This window comes from Anopheles gambiae, chromosome 2 (genome assembly GCF_943734735.2).
Source record: "Anopheles gambiae chromosome 2, idAnoGambNW_F1_1, whole genome shotgun sequence".
Taxonomy (NCBI): domain Eukaryota; kingdom Metazoa; phylum Arthropoda; class Insecta; order Diptera; family Culicidae; genus Anopheles; species Anopheles gambiae.
In genome coordinates, this window is record NC_064601.1 from 101,577,400 (window position 1) to 101,601,404 (window position 24,005).

General features: G+C 45.7%; 1 protein-coding gene across 2 annotated transcripts; it reads left to right on the forward strand.

Moving 5' to 3' along the window:
- LOC1277084 (retinoblastoma-like protein 1) lies at window positions 1-16,883 on the forward strand. 2 transcript variants are annotated; one of them, XM_061642777.1, is made up of 9 exons: window positions 1-1,514; window positions 8,687-8,823; window positions 8,902-10,300; window positions 10,379-10,556; window positions 10,720-10,989; window positions 12,408-12,535; window positions 12,627-13,205; window positions 13,273-13,458; window positions 13,558-16,883. In XM_061642777.1, the coding sequence occupies exons 1-9, from the start codon at window positions 1,383-1,385 to the stop codon at window positions 13,729-13,731; spliced, it is 3,183 nt and encodes a 1,060-aa protein (XP_061498761.1). In that variant the 5' UTR covers window positions 1-1,382; the 3' UTR covers window positions 13,732-16,883. The 2 variants fall into 2 exon arrangements, with proteins under 2 accessions (XP_061498761.1, XP_061498762.1); XM_061642778.1 differs by lacking the exon at window positions 10,720-10,989.
- Window positions 16,884-24,005: the final 7,122 nt, after the last annotated feature.

Sequence of the window (24,005 nt, forward strand, 5' to 3'; positions counted from 1 at the left end):
TGTAACCGCGCCCTGCCCAGCTGCTGTCGCTGGCCATCCGTCAACGCGCCCGAGACGTCATTTTCGTGCGGTCGCGCGCCTAAATAAGAGCAGGAAGAAGAAAGAGAAAAGATCAAGCATTCGTGTGTGAAGCTTTTGCATTTCGCGCGCGCTCGGTGAGCAGAAATGGAGAGAACTACTGTGGTGGATTTGGTGGTTGTTCGCTGTGCCGGCTTCGCAGTTTTCGCCCCCGTACTGTCCGTGCCGCCACGGTCCAAGTGAGTGCGCGCCATTTGCCGCGGAAGCTGCAGACATTTTGCGCCCGCCCCTGGGTGTGTGTGGTGGGGTTTCTTTATCGGTGCGGGAGGAGACCGTAAACACCCTCGTCGGAAAAGACGCGCAATTCCCGCGATAGTCTGGTACTGCCGCCGCCGCCCGCCCGCCGTCCACGGTGTACCTTTTGGGTCGCTCACGAGCCGCCCTACCTTTGCTCCATCGCCTCTCCCCAGCTAGCCAGTCCGGCTCGGGAGTGTGTGTGTATCGTGAAGGGCAGAGTTTTCGAACCCTCTGCCGCAATCGATCGGCCAGCGGAATCACTTGGATGGCAACCGGCCCAGCGGCAAGATCGGCCTTTTCTCCAGATCAACAGTGCGGAGCGATAATTGCAGCCGTCGTCGCCAGTGTCCACATTATCCCGCGAACCACAGCGCCCCGAAGTAGCAGTGTGTCCAGACACCAGACGGTCCAAAGTTTTGGAAGATCTCCTGTAAGCCTGTAAGGTGCGTGTGCCCTTGTTTAAAGGTTCAGGTGAAGCTGCTCCAATCGCCCGTTTAGTCGAAGAAAAAAGTGCCTTCTTCAGTGTTTTGTGTGCAAAGACAAAAAGAAAACTCCCGAAAAAAAAACAAAAACATAAACTGTGCGTGTAGAGACGAAAAGAAGCTGCTTTTTCCCTACCCATACTGTGAAAGTGTTTGGGGCTTTGTTGTTTGGCTTGGTGTTGTATCAGCAGCAGAAGCAGCAGCGTTAGGAGGAAGAGGAGGAGGAGGAGAGAGGGATGCTGTGCATCGTTTGGTGACAGCAGCAGACAAGAAGAGCCTGTGCCGCGATCTCGCGGTCGGTGTCGGTGTGTGCGTGAATCAAAGCAAGCGGTGACTTTTTACTTCCTCTTCTTTTGCTGGCTGCTCCATCTGCACAGTTGGTGTGTGCGTGCTTGTACCACTGCGCCCACGAGACGGGGAGACACAAGAAAACTAGTTTTCCGGAGTGATCATCGGTTGGAAAAATAATTAATTTTTGGGAAAGAACTGAGTCTTCCACCCGTTTGCCTAAACTAAGAAGCGATAAATAGGCAAAGGTGTAAAGGAAAATAAGATTCACCGAGACAGGACAATCATCAAGTAACCATGGCTTCGAACGACAACAGCGACCTGCGGGAAACGCATCGGAAAATCTGCCGTGCGCTCAACATCGACGCAGACACGGAGAACCGATCGTGGAGCTCGTTCGAGCGAACGCGCGATCAGTTCGATCTGACGGTGAGTGGCAATTAATGTAACAATTTTCTATGATTTTTAAAATTTTATTTCTCTGTATTATTAATACTATATTTTTTAAATCTTTTAGAGTACATAATTATTATCTCCCTGTATATTTTTCTGCTTGTAGTGAAACGTTTTAGTGAAATTGATGGCAAAATGTCGGTTGGTTAATGTTTCACAATTGACGTTCAAATGCTCTCTCAGATACACCGGACGCGTTGTGTTAACGCGCTTGGGAAAAACGAAACGAAGAGGCTCATTTGAAACGGCGGAGGATGGGGGCTGTGGTACAGAGTGGACCCCTCCCCCCCCCCATGCTTCCCATTTTTAGTTATTTTTCTTTTTACATGTCGGAGGGTTATTTAAACGCCACAGGCAGAGCAGTACATATCCGTCATTCATTGGCTAGTCCCTATAGTATATAAGAACGAAATTGTCCAGCCACTGCTTCTCTCTCTCTCTCTCTATCTCTTTCTTGCTCAATTGAGTTGTAAGTAGCTAAGTTTTTATCATCAACCACTGAGTAACTAATTTGTGATAGGCGTAGATAGATAGTTTTAGATATGCACAAGGCCCTGTCTTAATTACAATTGATTTAAACGACTTGTAACGGGGTTTGACAATCTTTTCCAGCTTTTAATTTTCGTTCGGTGTTTTTAAAATTTAAAAAAGCACTATACATCGTATAGAAAATTGTTTGAAAGTTAATTAATGTGGATAAAGGTTTTTGTTTAATAATTTAATTAGTCATACTTCCATTTACCCTTGTTAATTTCACTATTTGCCTCCTTCAACTGTTCTACAAAGGTTCGTGTGTGTCTCTTTAGAATCCAATAGGCAAATATTCGCCAGCGAGTAGCAACACTAGTTGCTAAGGGCAGGCAAATCGATCACAGACATGCACAAAACCGTCTATTACAGCTGGTGTGTGCAACAGCGTGAGTGCACTGCGCGCTGCTGCTTCACGCCAGAGACTCGATTTCCGCTTTCCCCCGTTGTTGTGGTGCGTGCATTTTGATCGACAAAAATGGTGCGGCGTATCGTAAGATATCGTTCGATCGTTCGAGCCACGTTCCCACTTGACCGTGATAGAAATAGTCACTTTTGCGTGCCAAACAAAAACCACCACCATGCGGCCAATCCAGCCACCAGCTTGACCCAATCACGAAGAGAAGTAATGACTGGCCGTTCTTCTCATTCGGCTGAGTGCAGATATTGTGGAATGTAAATGGATGAAACTCACTCAACCCCGTTCGCAACTCTTCTGTTACTAAGGGCACATACGCGCAACATTACACGGCGCGCAATACATATTGGGTGGGATAAATAACATTGAACAATTCCAAACGCACACCGCTGTACGAGGAAACGTATTCTTATCCCGCCGGCACCACAATACCACCGAGTCAGCGACGACCGGGGGCGGCGCACACGATCGCGCGCAAGTCCCGATGCGCCGCTGCGCTAAGCAATCAATCCGGCGGTGGCAAATGTGGAGTGGATTTGCGCCTACCTTTACACTGACGGATTGTTTAGTTGGTGCACCCACAAGTGGAAGTGGAGAAGGAGCGTGTAAAAATGCAGCACAGTAGCAGCACACACCGCGAAAGAGATTAGGACGAGGCGCACGCGGCGGCATCGCAACCACCACCACATGGGTCGCCGATGCGCTTGCCTTGCATGCGCGCGTGTCTATTTTTTGACGATTTAATCGATTGTTTTAGTCTCATGTGTGTGTGTGTATGCGCTGCTGCACTTCATTTGCTGAACTCTACTTGACCTTTGGGTGCGTTTTTTTGTGTGTGTCTACCACTTCACCACGGGTGCCGTCTTACGCCGGTTGGACCGCTCGGTCAGTTGATGCATTTAATTGAGCACATTGCCCCCGAGTGTTTGATTGCGTGTGTGTGTGTGCGATATGAGTTCTCCCCTCTAGTTGCAATCACTAATTTCAATGTCGTGCTGCCTTCGGTCTCTCTCTTCTCCTGTTCTTGGGCGTAATAATTATAATGTTCTATCTATCTTCATCTTTCTAGGCGTTTGTCTTTTTTCTTTTGCTGGCTCCCTCTCATGATGGTGCATTATTAATAATTGTCTAATCTTCTTTTAGGTTTCGGTTGTTCGTTCAGCACGATTCTTCAAACAACCTGCCTGCCTTGAGTGGAATTTGGTTGGAAATTAGGCACTTTTTTATTCGCGTAATGTGTTGTGATGTGTTAGGAATTCCTTCCCACGTGGCGTTAGCTATTCGGTGTGCGCAGTCAACCGAACCCGAGTTTTGCGAAAATTTGGAATCCGTGTTTTGGTGCCGGCACGGAGCGGCAATTTTGCTGCTACATCTAACGATCAAGCTCTGCTGACCGATCAAGGAAAGATAGTAGGGGCATTGGAAAAGAAGAAGAGGTGTAGGAAATGAAAGGGAATAGGCGAATCTCCAAAATACGATCTGAAAAACGCGATCTCTTCATTGTGATGGATTGGGTGCGAAATGAATTGTGAAGTGGTTTTTAGTGTTTTCCAATTTAAAATCAAAATTTCAAGCTTTGCTTCTCTTATTTCAGTTATTTTCTTATTCTTTTCGAACATTTGAAGCTTTGGTAACGGTTTCGATTGAACTGGGGTAACATGACATTGATCTAATAAGATCGTAGTTCGAGTGATCATATGTAATTTGAACCTTCAAAATAAGACCTTACAATTGTGTTTAGAGTGATCTTCGGGTTTTATTCAATTACGAAGTGTACTTGATCGTGTACAAATTTAAAGACATGTTTGACAAAAAAAAGTCTTCAAAAATGAGAAAAAGCAAACAACACAACATAATTTAGGGATTTTTGCCTCCTTTTAAAGGGTTCGATCAGGTGGGCAACATATCAAGCATTTCCTTTTGTATTATTCCCAGCCCACCACTGTTTTCAGTGCAATGTGTGCATCCGTCCTGCAATCGAATCCGCAGCTGTCAATGTGTGCTGGCTGGCTGGCCCAAAAAAAGGCCGTTAAAAAACCGTTCACCGGTGGATCTATTTAGCGATTTTGCTTTTAAATCCTCCAGTTTCGATGCACCGAGATCATCCCTATTCCCCGGCGTATTATGGGCTCTTTTTCTCTCTCTCTTCATTCCCTAAAACCGACCCTAAACCCCTGGATGAGGGTTGTTGGAAAGGAAGGTGCTGCATTTGACAGAGCAGGTCCCTTGTTTTCACCCAACAGAACAGAAGCAAGCAGCATAACGAAGAAAGGGCGAGATTAGGATGTTGGCAAAGTGCGGCGTACACATGTTGGCCATCTTCTGTCCTTTTCCGGTTGGATTCCAGTGTCTGCACGTGCACTTTCACGGGGTGGTGGCCATGGTGGCCTAAAGACCGTTCGTGCCAATGTTTTTTGTACGATCACGTAGAGAGACAGGCAGCGCGTTCCAATTTTTCACCTTTTCTGATGACGAAACAAACTTCACCATTCATTCCAATCACCCCCTCGCCCGAAAGCAAGGGAGTGGGCATGAGAGGGTTACCGTTTGGGTGTGTTATCCAAGTGTCAGGCGTGTGTATGCGTGTATGGCGCGCGCGCGCGCGCTTATGCGGTTTTTGGCGTTGACGCGCCATGCGGCGGCGATGGTTGGGGTTTAATGTTCCTTATCGCCATTTCGATGAGCGCCGCGTGTGCTTGGATGCAGTTCCGCACTTTACTCTTTGGTGCCGGGGCCTTTTTTTGGAGTGTGTTTGCTCTATGCTTCCATTTCGCGAATCGAGTAGCAAAAAAAAAAAACAATGGAGAAGGAGGAGGTCATCATCGTTCAAGATGTGTACGTCACAAAGCAAGCACCAGCACCACCACCACCACCACTACACAACAGCTGGTCGGGGTCGGATCATGATCGTGGCGGGAAAAAGGCGCAATTCTCTACGATGCACTGGCGAACGCGATACCAAAAGAATGAAAGGGAGAGCGAGTGAGGGAGCAAGGTTACCGTTTTGCTTCACTGTTTGTTTCTTCTTTTATGTGGGCTTTGGAGTGTTTTTCGGGTCTTTTTTTCCTTTTTTCCGCTTTCTCTACTGATGGCAGGCAGTTCCACCTTTCCGGTAGGCACCACCATCCTTCTCCATCCTTCGAACAGCTGTTTCCGGAAGGATTCCTTTTAAAGTGTGCGTTTGTGTGAATGTATGTCTCTTGGATTTTGTGAATGTGAAAGAGGATTTTTTGAAGTGTAAAAATCGTTTCAAATATTAGAAAATTTCTTTTTTTCTTTACAAAAGTTGGATAATTTTCAACTTGTTTTGCTTGTTTTTTTTAACCAAATTGTGGATAAGTTTTGTGCCGTTTTGCCTGCCACTGTTTTTATTATTGCATCGTAATTCTTGCGTTATGATTTTTGTATGTTTTTGAGTAATTTTTAACAAACAAAACTCAACAAACAGCGAATTTATATTGCATTTCCTAAATGTTGTGTCAACTCAGTACAATTTGTACAATGAACTGTCCAAATTGTAAAACCAAGTAGCGGAACTTGGGGCAAGTGTGCCACCTTAAGCATTTCAAGTTATAACTCACTAAAACGTGTTTTTCGAAAGCCGATTTCAATCTCATAACCATTTCACATCTATTTCCTCACTTATAAATGAGTTTCGCTTGAAAAACGTGCAAATAAAATTGTTTTTGAAGCGTTTTAAAAAGGGTCCAAAAAGACGTTGTTTTTTGGGCTATGGGGCAAGAGTGCCACTCGTATGGGGCAAGACGGCCACCTGGTTAAAATAACCGTATTTCTTAGATAATTGGAAATTATTACGTTTGTACCACTAGTGTATGTATTCCTACATGTATTTAGTCAACAATGAACCCTTTTTGACCACCAACTGTACCACAATATGGTTTTTTTACTGTTCTGTTTTTCTGGCGTGGAATCCGCTCACAATAGCACACCATTCCGCAGCACGCTACAACAATGTTTACATTTTTGACAGCTCGCGCCTATGAAAGATGGTGGCACACTTGCCCCAAACAGAGATGGCACACTTGCCCCAAAAGTTGTAACTTTTTTGAAATTGAATTTTTCAGTGACAAAAAAAAAGTTTTTTTCAACTAACCCCACAAAAAATTTCACGTTTTCTCAGCTATACGGTGGTGTAAATATTTTCTCGGTTGATTGTTCGCATGATTTTTGAGAGCTTATTTGGTTGGATTAAAAAATTATAATATTCTGCTCAATTTTTTAAACTCAATATAAATCAGTTCAAAACAATGGGAACTTTCGATTACTCTATATGAAATTGGACTCAGTATACCTAGTCATTGGAAAGGAACCAACTGTATACACAATTGATCATTAAACTAAAGTTTTTAAGGAAAAATGCTAGGTGGCACTCTTGCCCCGTATGGCACACTTGCCCCAAATTCCGCTATGTTTCTCCGAATTCACATACCCAGGGGAGACTGACTACCTGTTTATGTTATTTAATTCCAGACACCTGAAATTTAAATAAATTGTCTTCTTCACGCTCTTTTCTACCAATTTTCAGACCATATAACGTCATCAAATCGTTTGAATTCTCATTGGCATCTCACATCCAAAAACTGGATTTGGATTATGGTTAAAAATAGCTTGAAACACATACAATACCCATAAGTGTAAGGAATTGACTACAACATACTCTGCTGTATTATCTGCTGACAGCGATACAATCGTTGCCGCCAAATTTAGGCTCTAACTTACCTATTTTTGTCTCAATATTTCATCAGTTTTGTCTCTCAGGTATCACTGTAAACCAATTGTTTTGTTTGTTAAATTTAAACTTATGTCCTTATTGGATCGTGTGGTTCAAAATTATTGAATTTACAGTCATTGTCTCTATTGGCTGCCGCAAAAATGGATGACTTACAGACAAAAATTGATGCGCACTGTCAAAAATTGATGCCTTAGAGCTAAAATTTGGTGTCAACGACTGTAAGATCAGAAATTAAACATCTTATTAATAGCATTTAAAATATAAGGTCGCTGCCAGACACATCGAAAAACCACCGTATCGAAAAAATGACAGCTGAAATATAACGCATTGTATGTAACGCTCCTTTTTTTTGAAATTGAAATCGCGCGAAATCCTAACGAAATGGCTGTAAACAAGCTTCTGCAGCGCAAAACAGCAATTTACCAGAAATTAAACATTAATGTACGAGTTAATTTCACCAAAATTGAGAAAAACTTAACCCACTTTTCGTTTTTTTACAATAGCAAGCGTTATTGATCGGTTGTCAAACTTTTTCGTCGCTGTCGTTTTTTCTGTGTTTGGGAGCGGTCTGCCATTTTTAATAGTTTTTATGGAGTGAAACAAGTTGGCCATGGAATTTCAGGTGTAAACAATGTCTTTAACATTTAATAAATTAAAACAAAATAATCCAAAAACACAGTTTTTGTAATATTTTTGTGATATCAAATTACAGATGTCATAAATCTGCTCAAATACTTTGTAAATATATCATGATTGCTACAAGAGTAAACAAATGTTGACCCTTTTTTCCGCGCATTATTCTTGCCATAAATGTAGAGTCGAGTTTTAATGGATCTAATTCTAAGACAATTTTAGCTTAAGAGAGCTGGCAAATAAATACACTTTTCTCATAATCTTATTAAACAAATAACTTCGCCCGACATTCCCGTTCTGCTCGACATCGTACGGCCTCTCTCCTCGTGTGAAGTTGTTCCCTCCCATTTTGGGAATGTTAATACGGCGCGAGCACACAACACATACACACACGCACACGTTTCGGGATGATTGCATGGACGGGCACGCGGGCAAGTGTACGCGCAAAAGCAGGCTAATGAATATTTACACCAAACACACCAAACTCGGGTGCGCAAGCGAAGCGTAATTGATGCCGTCCATGCGCCGGCACCACAACACGCCCCGGAGCCTGAGGGAATGGGGAAAAGTGTTGTGGATTTGGCAGAAGGTTAAGTAATCAGCGTGAATCCGTATAGGAGTGAGACAGAGAGACAGAAATATCAGCATGAAAGGGAGTTATTGTCCTCGGTGGCCTGGCCCTCTGTTAAAAGTGCATCCCAGTAACGGAGCAGAAGATTGATCTTTGCCATTAAGAGTTGTTAAAAGAATGCTACAGTTTAATAAAGTTTCGTACGACCTTTTTATTTTGTTCTTTATTTGTTTCTCAACCCACAGGGAGAGCCAACACACTGGATGTGCTGTGCGCTATACGTGGCCTGCCTGCAGGAGCTGCCAGCCGTCGGCGATCCGGACCACTACATACAGGGCAATGGCGTGAACATTACGAACCTGTTGACACAGTGCGATATTAAGTACGATCGCTATGAATACCACCACCAACTTCGCCCATGCAATCGCTTTACTGACCCTTTCCTCTCTTTCCCACACAGAATCCAGGAGTTCTTCTCCAAGATGAAGCAATGGTCCGAGATACGCTCACTCCCCGGGCGGCTCCGCACGGCGGTCGACAATCTGCACCACGAGTTTTCCGTCTCGATCACGACGTACACCGTGTTCGGGGAGGACTTCCCGCGCATCTTCAACGAGGCGAACATCGTGCCGGACGAGCCGAAGCGCAACAAGAAGAGCAAACCGAACCCGTGCTCGTACAACCGGCTGCGCGAGTTCAGCTGGCTGCTGTTTCTCACCGTGAAGGAGCAGCACCGGGAGCAGCGCCGGGATCTCGCCACCGCCATGGACCTGTGCGTGTGCGTGATGGATCTGATCTATCGCAACGTGGTCGCGGACGGCCGGATGGATCTGGTCAACCCGAAGGTGCTGCAGGAGGGCGGCAGCAGCTCGGTCGATGGGACGACGGCGGCCGCCGAGGCGGCGCTGAAGATAAACGTGCGCGAGCAGCTGTGCAACGAGTATCCGACCACGAGCGAAAGCGTGGACGAAACGAACCGGAGCGTGTTTCTGCCCGCCCTGTCGAGCATGGTGGAGGCGAACGATCTGCGGGGCACGCCCGACGGGCAATCGTTTCTGGGGCTCGTATCGGTGGCAAACTTCGAGGACAACCTGAAGCTGCTCAATCGGCGCTACGAGCGGTGCATTCTGCGGTGCGGTATGCTGGACGAGCGGATTGCGCTGAGCAGCCGGACGTCCCCGACCAGCCAGCGCAATCGGTGGAGCGTCAATGTGGCTGGACCGCCGCGCACTCCGCTCAGCCTCAAATCGGGCCGCACTGGTGGTGGTGGCGGCGTTGGAATGGTTCGTGGCATTCGCGTTGGTTTCGCCAATGGCGGACCGGAGCAGTCCAGCGGCAGCCCGTTCGTGGTGCGCGGTACGCTGTCCCAGCTGATGAAGCGCATCCGGGGCCACGAGCCGGGCAGTCCGCGTGGTACGTTTCTGACGCTGATGAAAAACTGTACGCCCAGCCCGCTCGGCACGGTGCTGGAGCATGTGGACCGGATGCGGGCACGCTTTGTCAAGCGGCTGACGGAGCAGGAGGGCTGGAAGCTGGCCCTGGCCGACTGTCGGTTCGATGCGGTCGAGGCGCTGTACTACCAGCTGCTGGAGAACATCATCCCGTGGGAGCTGAAGAAGCGCCCGTCGATGACGGTGTCGAGGGTGATCTACGATCTCTGCTCGAACGCGTTCTTCAACGAGACGGTGATCGTGTGTGCGGCGGAAATCATCTTCTTTCTGCGGCAGGAGCAGCACAACTTCCCCTGGATACTGGAGGTGTTTGGGATGGAGCCGTTCCGGTTCTTTCACATCATCGAGGTGACGGTGACGGCCAACAATGACATCCTCACGTCGGACATTGTGAACCATCTGCGCAGGGTATGTGGAGAGGGGAGAAAAAGGAAATGATGAACTGTTTGGTACTAATGGCGGTTATTAAATGGTTCATCGTTCTAGATTGAAGAGCAGCTGGTGGATTCGATCAGCTGGAAGAGCTCCTCGGTGCTGTGGGAGTGTATGGAGAAGGAAAACTATCAGATACCGGCCAACAAGGACGTCGAGCAGCGGGCTGAGATTGCCGGCGTGACGCCGCTCAAGGGTGATTCCGTACCGAACACACCGAACGGTACACGGGGTAAGTTGATCGTACGGGAGGGGGGATGGAGAAAGATAATCCATTTCCTGGGAGAATCACGCTTTTTAGGAGAAACAATTACAAGAAATTGGCGATTACGATGGAGAAAAGTGGTTTGAAATGGTTCATTAAGCAACTTATTATTATTGTTTAACCGGTTCAGGCGGCGGTCCTTCGACGTCAACCGCAACAACAGCCGCAACCACAACAACAGCGACCACCGCCACCGGTCGCCCGGTACCGCATCCCGACTCGGCCAAGAAAAAACTGTTTGTCGATCTTCCGGCAACACCGACGAAATTGCTACCACCACCGGCGGCATCAACTTCTTCTGCAACGCCGTCCGCTGCTACAGCAACGTCCACCAGTGCCGGTATAACCGGGACTACTGCAGCCGGATCTGCCTCGTCGTCGGAAATGGCCAATGTGCCAGGTTTGTTGTGTTCACGCACCTTCGCTTGCTCATCATCCATCCCGTGTGTCGTTCCTGCATCCCCGTGCCATCACCTCATAACCATCATCTGGCTCTGGAAACGGTCTATTCTGCAAATAATTCATCCTTCGCTTCGCAACCACTATCACTAACACATGCTTTCTCACTTCGTGCGCAAAGGTGTGCTTTCGCACGATCGTTTGGTCGTTTGGTCCGCTACGGTTCTACATTTCCTTTCATTTACAAGGAAGCAGGAAAAGGCTGCTGATAAAAGCTTCCAATGCTAACAGAATGCAATTTGCCATCTATTTAGTTCCTCCCCTATCAGCCAAAATCGTGTTATTAGATATCTATTACTCAGGCCAAATAGACGACGACTGTCTATCAATTCAATTCAATCGATCTGTGTCTATTAGGCATCTTTTAGGCTCACGAATGGAAGTCATTATTAGACAGTAAAAATCAAAACCATCAAGGGGGAAACAATTGTAAGGTTCTACCATCTCTGGTATCACATTTGTAGGGTTTTGCGGATAATGCTTGATGTGATGAACCTTTTTCGTGCTAAGTCCAGATCATTTCTGTACGTGTGTAGCGCCGCGTTTCGAACTCAGTCCAGTGATGGTGAAAACTCGTTCATCTGCAGTGAGGGCTAAAGACAGTTATACACGATGAGATGCTATGAACATATAAAATGCTTTATGAGTTATAATTGTGTTAATTGTGATATTTTTTCCTCTTCATGAAATTAGCCAATTTCATCCATTCACCTGTCAATTTCAATTTCATTTCATCCACAATTTCATCCATATATTTGGGTAAGCTGTCTATCAAAATTGATTGAAGACGTAATTTAGACACTTATTGGGATATCTCATCTAATTACAAATATTATCCACTTATTAGACAGGTTTACGACAGTAAATCTAATAAGGTTTATAATACTTTTTAGACGGATAAGTGTAATAAGTCTTATTAGACACAACAAAGACGGCAATTCGACAATTCGTTTAATTATACGGGGCCTGTTAATTGATAGACAGTTATTGGGATCGGTTGTCCTTTTATATGGATTTTGGCTGGTAGGGATCGTCATCTCGAGTTTCTTGACAACCATCCCTATGCTCATCTCTCTGCTTCGTCCGTTTTCTCTCTTCGCCTTCGTGTATTGGATTGGAAATCTACTAACAGCTTGAACAATTCCAAATTGCTAGTATTAATGTCCTCATTAGCCTATTACAGTCATCTCTGATAGTATTAAACCATTTGATTGTAATACCATGCTCATGCTGTGTAACATATGTGTTTAAGGATTTCGCCTAGACCTAAGCTAATATTGTGCATCTCTTCCGTTTTGATGTGTTTTACGACAACCGTTTTCTAAACACCCTACTTCCCTATTTTTATCCTCCCCACAGGTAATGGCACGAACGGTAGCAGTGATTCCAAGTCGATCTCATCGTTCAGCTCGCCGCAGCGCAGTGCGCACGATCCGCAGCATCCACCGTCGAACGAAACGCGTCGTTTGAACTTTTTCTTCCGCAAGGCAAGTTTTCGTCTTCCATTGCTTTTCTGTGTTGTTACTGTTAAACATATGCGCTAATTGTGTAATGCCCACCCCTCTTCCCTCCCCACAGATGTACCAGGTGGCGTACGATCGGCTGTGCAATCTCTGCCAGAATCTCGGCATCGATTCGGAGGTGATCCAGAAGCTGATCTGGACGATACTGGAGTTTACCATCACGAAGTGCTCGCAGGAGCTGATGCGCGATCGGCACCTCGATCAGCTGCTGATGTGTGCCATCTTTGTGACGATGCGCATCAAGAAGCTGCCGAACACGTTCAAGCAGATCATGCACTGCTACCACAGCCAGCCGCAAGCGAACAGCTCCATCTACCGGAGCGTGTTTATACGGTACGAAAGTGCGGCAGCGCCGCCGGACGCGAGTGGTAAGGAGGTGGAGGAGGAGGCGAAGGATGCTGACGAGTGTAGCAATGGACAGGGGAAGAATGGTACCACCACCACCACCACCGCCACCGCCAGCAGCAACGGTGAGGCGACGGGTGATGCGAGTGAACGGTGCCCGGTGACGGAGATGGCCGGCACCTCGGTACAGTACGGGCGGGAGGTGTACGGGGACATTATAAAGTTCTACAACGACATCTACGTCGTGACGGTGCACCACTTTGCGCTGCAGTATTACAATGCTGATGTGGTATGTGTGTGTGTGTTTCATATTGCTCTTTTGCTTGTTTTAATGCCCTTTTCCTTCCCCATTTCAGTCCCAGGAATCGCTCTTCCTTTCGCCAACGCCCAAATCGCAGATGCGCAACATCCAGAAATCGCCCCGCCAGATCAGCTCCGGCATCAATCTGTACGTTTCGACGACGAACAAGATCAGCTCGCTCAAGGACTCGCCGAACGTGCGCGTACTCACCTTCCCGTCGAGCCCCGGGCAAAGTCCAACGGTTCGTGTTTAGTCGCCATCGCGTATTCTGACATCGTATCGCTTAAACGGTTATATTAATCCATTTGATCGTTTTGTTTTATTTTATCTTTTTCTCCAGATGCACGAGCGCAAGTTGCCGCTGCTGGTACGGGGCAAGGTGGGCGAAACGGCGGCCCGCCGGCTGACCGAACCGGCCGCATACGAGCCGACGCGGGCAACGAAGCTGCGGCGGCTGGATAAAATCCACCAAGAGCGACAGCATCAGGACAACGAGATGTCGGAGAACGAGTAGTCCTGCTGTAGTAGTAGTAGTAGTCACGATCTGCTGTTTGAATCCCCTCTTCTTACCCTTCATCCATTCATATCATCCCCGCTAGAGGCGTATTTTAATTATTTTTTGTTGGTTTAAGTACGAATTTAATCTTTGGTAAGAGAGAGGAGAGAGCGAGGAGGACATAGGACAATCTTGAGGACTCTTTATGCACGGACAAAAAGGAAGGTACTCATTGTGTAGGGGGGGAGGGATGGTTCGACTACCTATACCCGAGCAAGAGCTCCTAGCATTGATTTGCATATTCGAATAGGTATTTCGATACACACTTCTCTTTTAATTGAACCATTTGGCTTTAAGCGGACAATGCTTCTTTGGTGGAAGCTCGTGGCGTGCCTCACTTGTGTGCCTGGACTTGTTTTATTACTTTTTAACGTGATCAGCAGCCTTGTTTCTTCCCCTCGTAGCCTGGTTGCCTAGAACGATAGGTAATGTGTTTTAGCTTGTCACGGTTTCTTTTTTTTCCGGACCTTCTCCTCGGTTTTGGAAATTAAAAAAAAAAACGCTTGGGAACGGGGCTAATGGTTTTAACGACATGTGTAATTCTAAGCTTTATAAAATGAACTACCCTTTAAGTTTTATCCTTTCGCGGTCATCGCGGCATTGGAGGGCGTGTGTGTGTGTATGTGTCTTGTTCCACTGCAATTCAAACGAACAATTACGACCAGATTGAAGGCAGACTAAGACTAATGTGTTTAAAATAACCGCTCCCTGTCTAAGTTAAACGTAGGCATTTGGGTGGCATTTAGCGGAGATTAAAGTAAAGCACCCCTCGGTGTTAATTGCTCGACTTTTTTTGTTAAGCTTAAACATTATTGAACTAAGAAGGCAAATGAGTGGCTTCCCTCCATCTACTGACGTTTGCTTTTCGCTCCCTGCGTCATTCGCGTCCACGCGCAATTCCGTCCAATTCTCATCCATTCCCGGATCCCACACACTGGCGACAAGTTTTGGTGGATCTCAAAGTTCGGTGTCTTTCATGTAATAATGTGATCTTCTTTTATTTCCAATTTAAACAAACAAACAAACAAAAAAAGCGTATTCTCTCGGTTTGGGTTTTGCTTTAAATTAGGTTGTTGCCCTCCTGTTGGTACAAATCGTTTAAACGCACCTTATGTGTGTGTGTCTGTGTGTGTATGTAGGTACACACGTATCCACTGTGTGTATATGTATGTGTATTAGAGTGTGTTTGTGTATTTTTTAATAAGTATATGCGAGCGGGGGACAGTGCACACTTTCCCGAACCACCGCACCTTATACACCAATATCTTGTAGACTTTTAGTAGCAAATCTTTAATAACAGCGAAAACCCCCCGACGACCAACGTATGTGCGTCCACCCCCCCCCCTTTATATCCCCTCTTTAGTGTGTAGTGTGTTTAATGTATATTTATTTAAAACAAAGCAAAAGAAAAACAAACGAAAACCTTCAAACAATTTACCACCGGATGTGTCGTGTGGGGAGCGTTTCTCCTCGCTCCCTCCACCACAACGCAAAGATCTCTTATGTGAACGCACCCGGCTATTATGATGGTGTAGCGGAGGACGGGTCTCTTTTGTTGCGATGATGATAATGATGATGGAAAACGATGATCTGGGGTTACACGTGTTTATTCCACCGGTAGGCTAATAGATGAAAAGCTTTGTATGAAGATATCCGTTCTTGCAACACAAGTTCAGTGCGGCGAAAAGGGAAAAGGAAAGGGGCAGTAGTGTGTCTCACCTTCCCCGACAGCTTGGCGAAGACTGCAGTCGATTTTAATCAGCACAACTACTGCTGGGGAAAAGCTACATTGTTGTAGCTTAACCTTTTTAGTAGAGATCACCATTCAGGGGCTCAGGAGGAAAGTACGGCCCTCCCCTCCACGCCTAGGGAAACGATCCTCGTTACGGATCGCTAGCTTTGCTGGGTGTGGGCGTGTTTGGGTTCGTATTCGTTTTTACTTGGCCTCTTTATTCTTGACACTTGTTTTTGGCATTTGGAACTGTTTGGATTTGGTTATCGGTAGCGAGAAAACAGCGAAATTATCGTGTATGTAGTACGTACCGCCATTACCCAATTAACCGAAAATAGATGCAATCCAGGATGATGAGAGTTGGACACACGTGGACGTTTAAAGAGTTGACCTGCGTAGGGATGGGAATGAAATGTAAAGGCTTTCAAGCGTGAAATACGGCGTGGAATAGAAATTTCCAATTATAATGTGAAAAATTGATCCTCTCTCATTGCAAGTTACCATAGCCACGAACCATCACTTTCCCATTGGATTGATCGTCAAACGTGATCGCGTGATATTGGTCCCCGACACGATTAGAGCGACACGCGACACCGTTTGTTTAATCAAAAAATCTTATCTGATCGTCTGCGAAAGGACATCATACCAGCAAAGTCTTTACAAAGAATGTGCCTCTATGTCGCTATTCCACTATCAGTCTGCACACAGTTTCCCTCCGCCTCGTGACACATGTACTACAACGGACAAACGACACAGCTAAATTAGAAGCTATTGTTTTTATGTAAGGTTTATGTGTCTTGCAAGCAAAAATACACATCCTTGCCCGCCCACCCTTTCTAGCTGTGTAAACAACACACAGCTGCAAACGTTTATTTTTAAGTGCTACTTGCAAGCATAAAACTGATCAACTCATCATTATTTTATTAGCATGATTTAGTGGGACAACACATTTGTTGCACCATTTTTGTTCATTATTCTAAACCCCAAACCTCTCTTTGTCGCCCTCCTTTGTCTGACTAACTGCTGTCCTCATAACGAAACGAAAAAAGGAAGAAATCCCAAATCGTACTCCTCGATACCACCATACGGCTAATTGTGATTTTGTGTTTTTAATGTTAGGCTTTTCGGTTTAAACTCCCTAAAATGCTTTCCCTCACCTCACACCCATACGCACACGGCCCTTCCCCATCCCTCATTAATTTTAGTGTCGTGTGTCTGTGTGTGTGTGAGTGTGTTTCGTTTCCCATGCGTTAATGTGCGTTATTATATGTAGCTTCCTTTCTAATTCTCTTTTTTTTTAAAGGCCAATGTAATAGTCATTTATAACCGTTAAACACTTATTGAGAATAAATATATCTATATTATATACACACACAAATGAAGCATGTAAACAACGGGTGAGCCTTTAAAAAGTTGCTGAAATTTGGTAATGTGTTGCAAAAAAATGAAAGAAAACATAAACAAATTTTAATCGCTTCTTTAAAGTGATCGTGATCGTGTGCTCGATCGTGCCGCAAAAGGACCAATTATTTCTTTGTTTTGTTTTTTTATTATTATGATTACATGCAACCAAATATTTGTAAAGTACACACAGCAAATGCACGAACGCGTGCCACGATTTGAAAAATGCCGGGGACTTGGGGTGGTGGCCGCGTGGTAAATGTTTATATAATTCGAAAAGGCAAAGCAACTGTGTACGTGCGTGTTCCCTTACAAAAGGCACAAAAGTGCAAACATTCTTGAATGGTAAATAGTTGTAAATGTAGCACGCACAGACACACACGCAAGTCATTCAAACGGAGCAAACAAACAAACAAACAAACAGAACCTTCTTGGGAGCTCACTTCTTACTTGCCTTAATATTAGCCTGCACCTTTTGATGTAGAATCGGAGAGAGAGAGTGCACAGAATGCATACAGGCATTTGATGATGCTTTATGCTAGCCCCTTACTCGCTGATCGGTCGGTCCTCATGGACGCCTTGGATTCGTTCCGCATAATTAAGTGCTGCCAGCGTGTTCGGTTGGGACGGTCCGAGCAATAGTAATGAGTCACAGACGTCGCGGCGCACCAGAGTCTATGGTGCAATTGGGGCTGCAGCAGTGGGGGGGCTGCTATACGTGCCTCTCTATGTACCCCTCCCCCCTCCCCCTACGCTGAAAGTCACCCCCTCCCGGGCGGTTGCAATTCTGGTGCGGTGGGTGTGGGTGCATGATGATAAAATGCAGGTCATTCTTTCAGTTTAGAGTCCGATAAAAACCCCGACCCCGACGACAATGGGGGGGTTTGGAGGGTTGTAAGCGGCATTCCTGGGCATTAAATCATTACACTCGATGCATCTCCGATATGACGGCAAGCCGTGGAAACGCCGAAGGAAATGAAATGAAACGTAAAGTACAAAATCATGTTCTGTTCGTGCACACGGCGGGGGTTCGTTGCTTAGTTTGTTTTGTTTTTTGTTTAATTCAATTTCCTTTCCGATTGCAGAGGGATGATGTTTGCCTGCTCTGGGCTGGGAGTTGCACTTCCGGCTGGTGCAACTGCAAACGGGGAAACGATTCCGACGTGCAAGTGCCACAGTTGGGCGCTGAGGGAGGCAAAGCGGAAGAGGAAGAAATGGAGTTAGAAACAGGGAAAAAAAGGAACGGTAAATGTGATAAGAACACAACAAAAAGAAAACAGGAAAGAGTGGCCTGTATGTCCCGGACGTGTGCAATGATATTGAAATTCCAATCATTCCGGTGCAACTTTTCTGGTGTTTATCTTTCGCTTCCAGCTGTTTTATTTGCTCCGAAACCACCGATTTGTAATGTAGAAGCAAAAGGAGATGAAGGATGTGCACAAATTCCTGGTTCGATTACTTCTGTCCCATCCCCCATCTTGACTGACCGTACACAGGAGTCAAGGAGTGCTGTGCATCATTTTCATACTTATTTTTGATGTCACGCTACACTAAAAATGCATGAAAGCCCATCATAGTAGGCATATTCGGTCGCAGGACAGCGAGATACTTTAACATTATCGTAATAGGCGACGGTCCAATGTTTATATTGACAGGGAAGCGTGACACGATTGACAGGTTGTTTTGTAAGTAATTTAGGCCGAAGAAGACGAAAAAAAGAAACGAATTTGACCAACAATCAGCGACCCTTGAATCGTTTTGTCTACCCATTTAACACACACACACACACACACACCCGTGGCCTGGAAAGGAAGAAGAACCTTTTTGTGTTAACCGTAGGTGTAGGCCCTTCCCCATACATATCTGTTTGCATTCCTGCATTCCCTTTCGATATCGCCTTAACAGACAAGAACCGGTCGTGGAAGTGTGTTCTTCCCGTGCGGCACGTGCTCTTCCCTACGCAAGGAAGGGGGTCGCTGCGGGGTTGCTTGAAGCGGAAGTAAACGAAAACCAATTTCGCCTCAACTTCCTGGTGCTGTGTATTGTGTACCGTGTACCGCTTTATCTGGTGTGTGTTATCCGGAAAACAAGTCCAAGTCGTCCCCGGTGAAGAAGTAGGGCAGTCGTGTGTCTGTCGCCACGGAACATTTGTGGGGGTTTGCCGCATATCGTAGGAAATTATTCTTGGGCGAGAGAGCTGGTGAGCTGGAGAAATGATGTTTAATCAAGGATGTGCATGAGCCCTTACAGGGTTTCCCACGATTTATTGGTCAGTTCCCATGATTTTTTGGTGCGTTCCCACGATTTTTTGATCGTATCCCATAGATTTTTGGTTCATTCTCATAACTTATTGGTATTTTCCGATTGCATATCAATACAATTGGACCAAAAAAATCTGAGAATCGACCAAAAAATCGTGAGAACGCACCAAAAAAATATGGGAACCCACCAAAAATTGATGGGAACCAACCAATAAATCGTGGGAAACCCTGTAATCTGGAGCTGAGTTTTACTTACAATTTTGGAGGTGAGTTGGTGTTTTGGTTGTTTGCCGGTCGTACGGTGTCATCCTAATGACGTACAGTGGCGGTCACCGTAAATCTTATAGATCAGATATGAGCTAACTCTCAAACTTCCTGCACACTTCTTTCAACCTCGTATCGAAATACCGTCTTCACGCATCGATAAGGATGCTTAGCGGATATTCTGGTGCAAAAAACCAGCCCGACATCTAAACCAATCATGGAAAACCAAGCATATCCATGTTCTTACTTTTTGGAGCTAAGGTCCTAAATTTAGGTTATCTAATACGCACATGAAGTACCGATGAAACTTACTGACTACCACTAATGAATATCCCAATGACTTCAATTTCAGCACCATGGAATGGAGACTGTCCTTTTTTGACAATCATGCATGGTTTTGCAAGACTTTTTAAGTTATCACCCTGAGGTTTGGTAGGAGCATAGCTAAGCAGTGTCCTCTACCAAGTGCAAAGGCAATGTCCAGAGAAGAGGTCTGAGGAATTCTCCATAAAGTCGCAAAGTCCGAAGATATGGGTTGTTGGAAGATCGGTGGCCGCCACTGTATCTTTAATTACCAAACTGAACGATCTTCTCGAATTAAGTGCTCTGTGTTAAGCCTTTGTTCAATGTTCTTTGTTTCGGTATCCTTTTAGACTTTGTCAGACATGTTTTAGTTCCTCAAGCATCCTGAAATATAGCAAGAATCATTGGAGCAACGTCCTTTATGATACAAGTGTTAGTGGACTAGTAGTGAATCAAGCAGACAGAATCCCTCTCCAATATCCTTATTTCGATGACTATTCACTATCGGTGGCTTCAAACTGGGACTTCCTGGGTGAGTCATATTCTGTGCGGCAATTAACATTTGAGTCATCCTTCGGCCGTCATCGTCGTCGCCAGGGTTGCTGTGAAGCTGGAAAAGCCATTTTTCATGGCCTGCTACTACTGGTGACTGACACATCTGTGTTGGCCTGTTGCCATCCTGTTGCCTGTACGCAGTTGGCAGTCAAAGTGTCACTCGTGTGATAAATATTCCAGTCACTCAAATTAGGCGTAGTACAAGTATCCTCCCAGGATAATGCGTAAGACACCGAAGGGAGAAAGAAATTTACTGAAGTTTCTGTGGACTGGACGGATCATCATCATGATGTGTGCCGGTAGAGGGAGAGGAAGCGGACGCAGAATGTTGACGGGTACATGTTGCTTCCGCTGTTTGCAAGGCTCTGCGACTTCGGAGAGTGTTAACGGGGAAAATCGATAGCGCCGGATGAAAGTTTGCCGGCTTGTTGCTCGCGGACAATTTTGCGGTAAGTTGAGTGGAGACAGGGAGGGGGGGGGGTCACTTTGTCGGTAGAGAACACACAAATACGTGTATAAAATTGCAATCACTTTTCTTCCTTTCTCGTTTCCACATAGGGCTCCCCCCACTACCAGAACGTCCTTCGGCATGACGTTTATGCGTTTTTGCTTCCATTTCATCGCCTACTTCGCTCTTCCACTCCCACCGAACGGGGTGATGTCGCTACCGATTTTTATGGTTGCCTTATTTTCCATCCGCCTACCATCACCACCGTCTCGTGCTTGTTTGGAGGCTCTTCTGCTGCATCTGTGCCATTGCCGATTTGTGTTGTTGTCTCCCCAATCGGATCGGTTTTGTCCACGCGGAACTACATGCAAACCCAACGCGGTAGGCCACACCCAAGCGCACTATTTTCTTTTTTGTTTGTTTCACCCCAAACGGGGGACATATGGTGCCGTGCTCCAACCGCGTGCGTGCGTGTGTTGTCATCGGTATGTGTCGCTTTCGCCTGATTCGAGCATCCCGCACAAACACACGCAGGCGAAACCTCCACTCGAGTCCTTTCGCTCGAAGGGAAAAAGGATCTAAAGGGAAGCGAAGGGTGATGAATAATTCATGGCGCATGATAATATTATAGGGCACGAGAGAGAGAAAGAGAAGAAGAGGGGGGGGGGTTGGAGGTCATTGCTGCCTTCTGCGCCCGCAAAACGGTAGCGCAAAAATGTGGGGAAGTATTCGAAATTCGAGCAAAAAAGCAAGACGCACTGATGACGAAGTGACTTGTTTTTGTGTTTCTTCTTGCAGGCAGAACACATCTCCCGAAGGAGTACTAATCTGGGCTTAAGACGCATTGGAAGCAGCATGGAAAACTTCCCTTGCAAAAAAAGTGACCACGAAATGTCAGTTTCAAGCAAATTTCGGTTTTGCCTCACAGAAGTTGCAAACCGGCAAAACGACCACATGGAAAAACAAAATAAGTATCCCTCACTCCCCCTTGTCGCCTCCAGCAAGGGCCACAAAATGGGATGGTGGGGATGGGGATGAGGAGTGTCCTCTTACCTACACCAACCTGCGATGGCTGGCTTCACTGGCTGGCCACGTGTACAGTCCAGATGGCTGGCTGGGTGTCGGTTTTGCGCCCCTTTTCGCGCGCTGTCGCTCGTACTGCGCAGACTCACACTCTTCTGCCGTCGCCACCGTCGGGGCACGTTGGTCTGTGTGTGTTTCCGGCTTTTCCACGATGCCGGCCGTCGCCGCCGCCCGTTTCGGTGGGGAGGGAGGCTGTCGCGGGATGCGTTTTAGTGACGTGTCTGGACGATCGACCCCGAAGATAAGACCCGCGGGGGATTGGGTCTCTCTCTTTTACGCTTAAAGTAGACTAGCTACTGGGGAATGGGGATGGGATACTTCCAGCACACACCCCTGTCGTCGTTTGTCTGTCTGGTCTGACCCGGGTCTGAGGAGGGGGGTTACGGGTAGCTTGTCTTGTCTGTTCGTTTCTCCAATCGCCCAATTGCATCCGAAAAGGGGTTTGGCACGTGTGGGGAAAGGAGGGTGCAAAATTCAATCCAGAATTAGTGTGAAGTTCAACGGGAAGTACTTGGTAGCGTGTGTGTGTATGCGTGGTGCGTTACTGATGCCTTGCGCAAGCACCTACCAGGAAATGCAACTACTTTCTGGGTAGTGGTGGTGGTGGTGTGTGTGTGTGTGTGTATGTGAGCTGAAATGTGTTTGTTTGTTCACAAGTTTTACATCACATTAAGGTAATAAAAATGAGATGATGAAATTTGCAATTCAAACGACACTCACAGAGACACAGGCACTCCGTGTGCGCGAGGCTGTGTAGTGGAATTGCACTGCGAGGCTACTTTTTTTGGAGAATAATTTCATTTTTTATATTTTTGATATTATTATTAAGTAAGAATTTTTAAACATATTTTTAGATTGTTTTTGCAAAAATAATTTTAATTTTATTTTTTTTCTTTGAATAGTTAATTTTTTGATCTCGTTCGTTTTTGTAATGTTTTTCAATTCGAGCACTTTGATTGCATTGTAAGTTTTCCTTACAGAACATGAAGAAACGTACAGAACGCTTCAAAACGTGTGTAAGTTACGCTTAATGACTAAAATGTTGTTAATTATTTGGGTCAAAATACATTATTCTGTATATTTTCTTGTTCAACGTGTTGCTTTATTTTTTTATATTTTTTTGTCACATTGCGTTATTTAGTGCTTTTGAGGTGCAATTATTTTTCATCGCACAGTTCAATTTCCAATTTTTCAAGTTCCCACTTTTGATCTCATTATAGTCCTGCATCACTTGTATAGAAAAAAGGTGTATTAAATTGTACATTGAATATTGTTTTAATATTGAACACCTATGTAATATGTTCATTAGTTTATTTAGTTATAATTTGTTTTTTCCCATCAATACATTGATTTATTCGCCTCTTACAAATGAATAAATTTTAAAATGCCGACAACGAACGCCTTTCCGCCTTAACATCAGTTTTCGAACACATATTTCGAGCTGTTTTTATCGACTCTGCCCAACGTTCAGCATTATCGCTTGCACTTTGTCCACTGGGCGCTCTTAACTGCGTCTGTGTGCGTTGTACCGGGCAAGCGAACAAAGCCGTACGCGTAAAAGAGAAGGGAGAGACGCTGTACCTCTCATTCCTACCGTCCGTATTTGACAGCCGCGGTCGGTCGAACAAAGCCAAAGCTTGGAGAAGTTAAAAAAACGCTCACAAAAAGGCACTGCAGCGACGAACAACTGTTTGATTCCATATGGCACTTCATCCACAGTTTTGTAATGCCTTTTGGGTGAATCATTTTGTGGCGAAAAATAGTCAAATGTGTGATTGTTTTGATGTCATCATTGAGTTGCCGGCGATTTAAATCCATATGCCCTCTCCCTTCCACTGCACTAGCGACCGTTGGAAGCGAATGGATTGCTCAGTATGGGTGCAACGCTATACACGCACACACACGCACATCTGCAATGCCTTTCTTTTTTTTCACACACTCGCCCCTAGCCAAGCGGCTTCGTTCTCTCTTTCTAGCACTGCGCAGTTGTGTGGTACGCTGTACGTTACGCGCTGCTCTTCGTGTGCGTGTGTGTGCGTATCTCGTGTAAGAAAGAGACACATAGCAAGCATTGCAGCTGGCAGAGGAAAGAAAGAGAGTGCACAGTTCTCTCTCTCCCCTACACGCCTATGTGTATGTGTGTGTGTGTGTGCGCTAGAGCACGTCCGTTCACGTCGTTCGCATT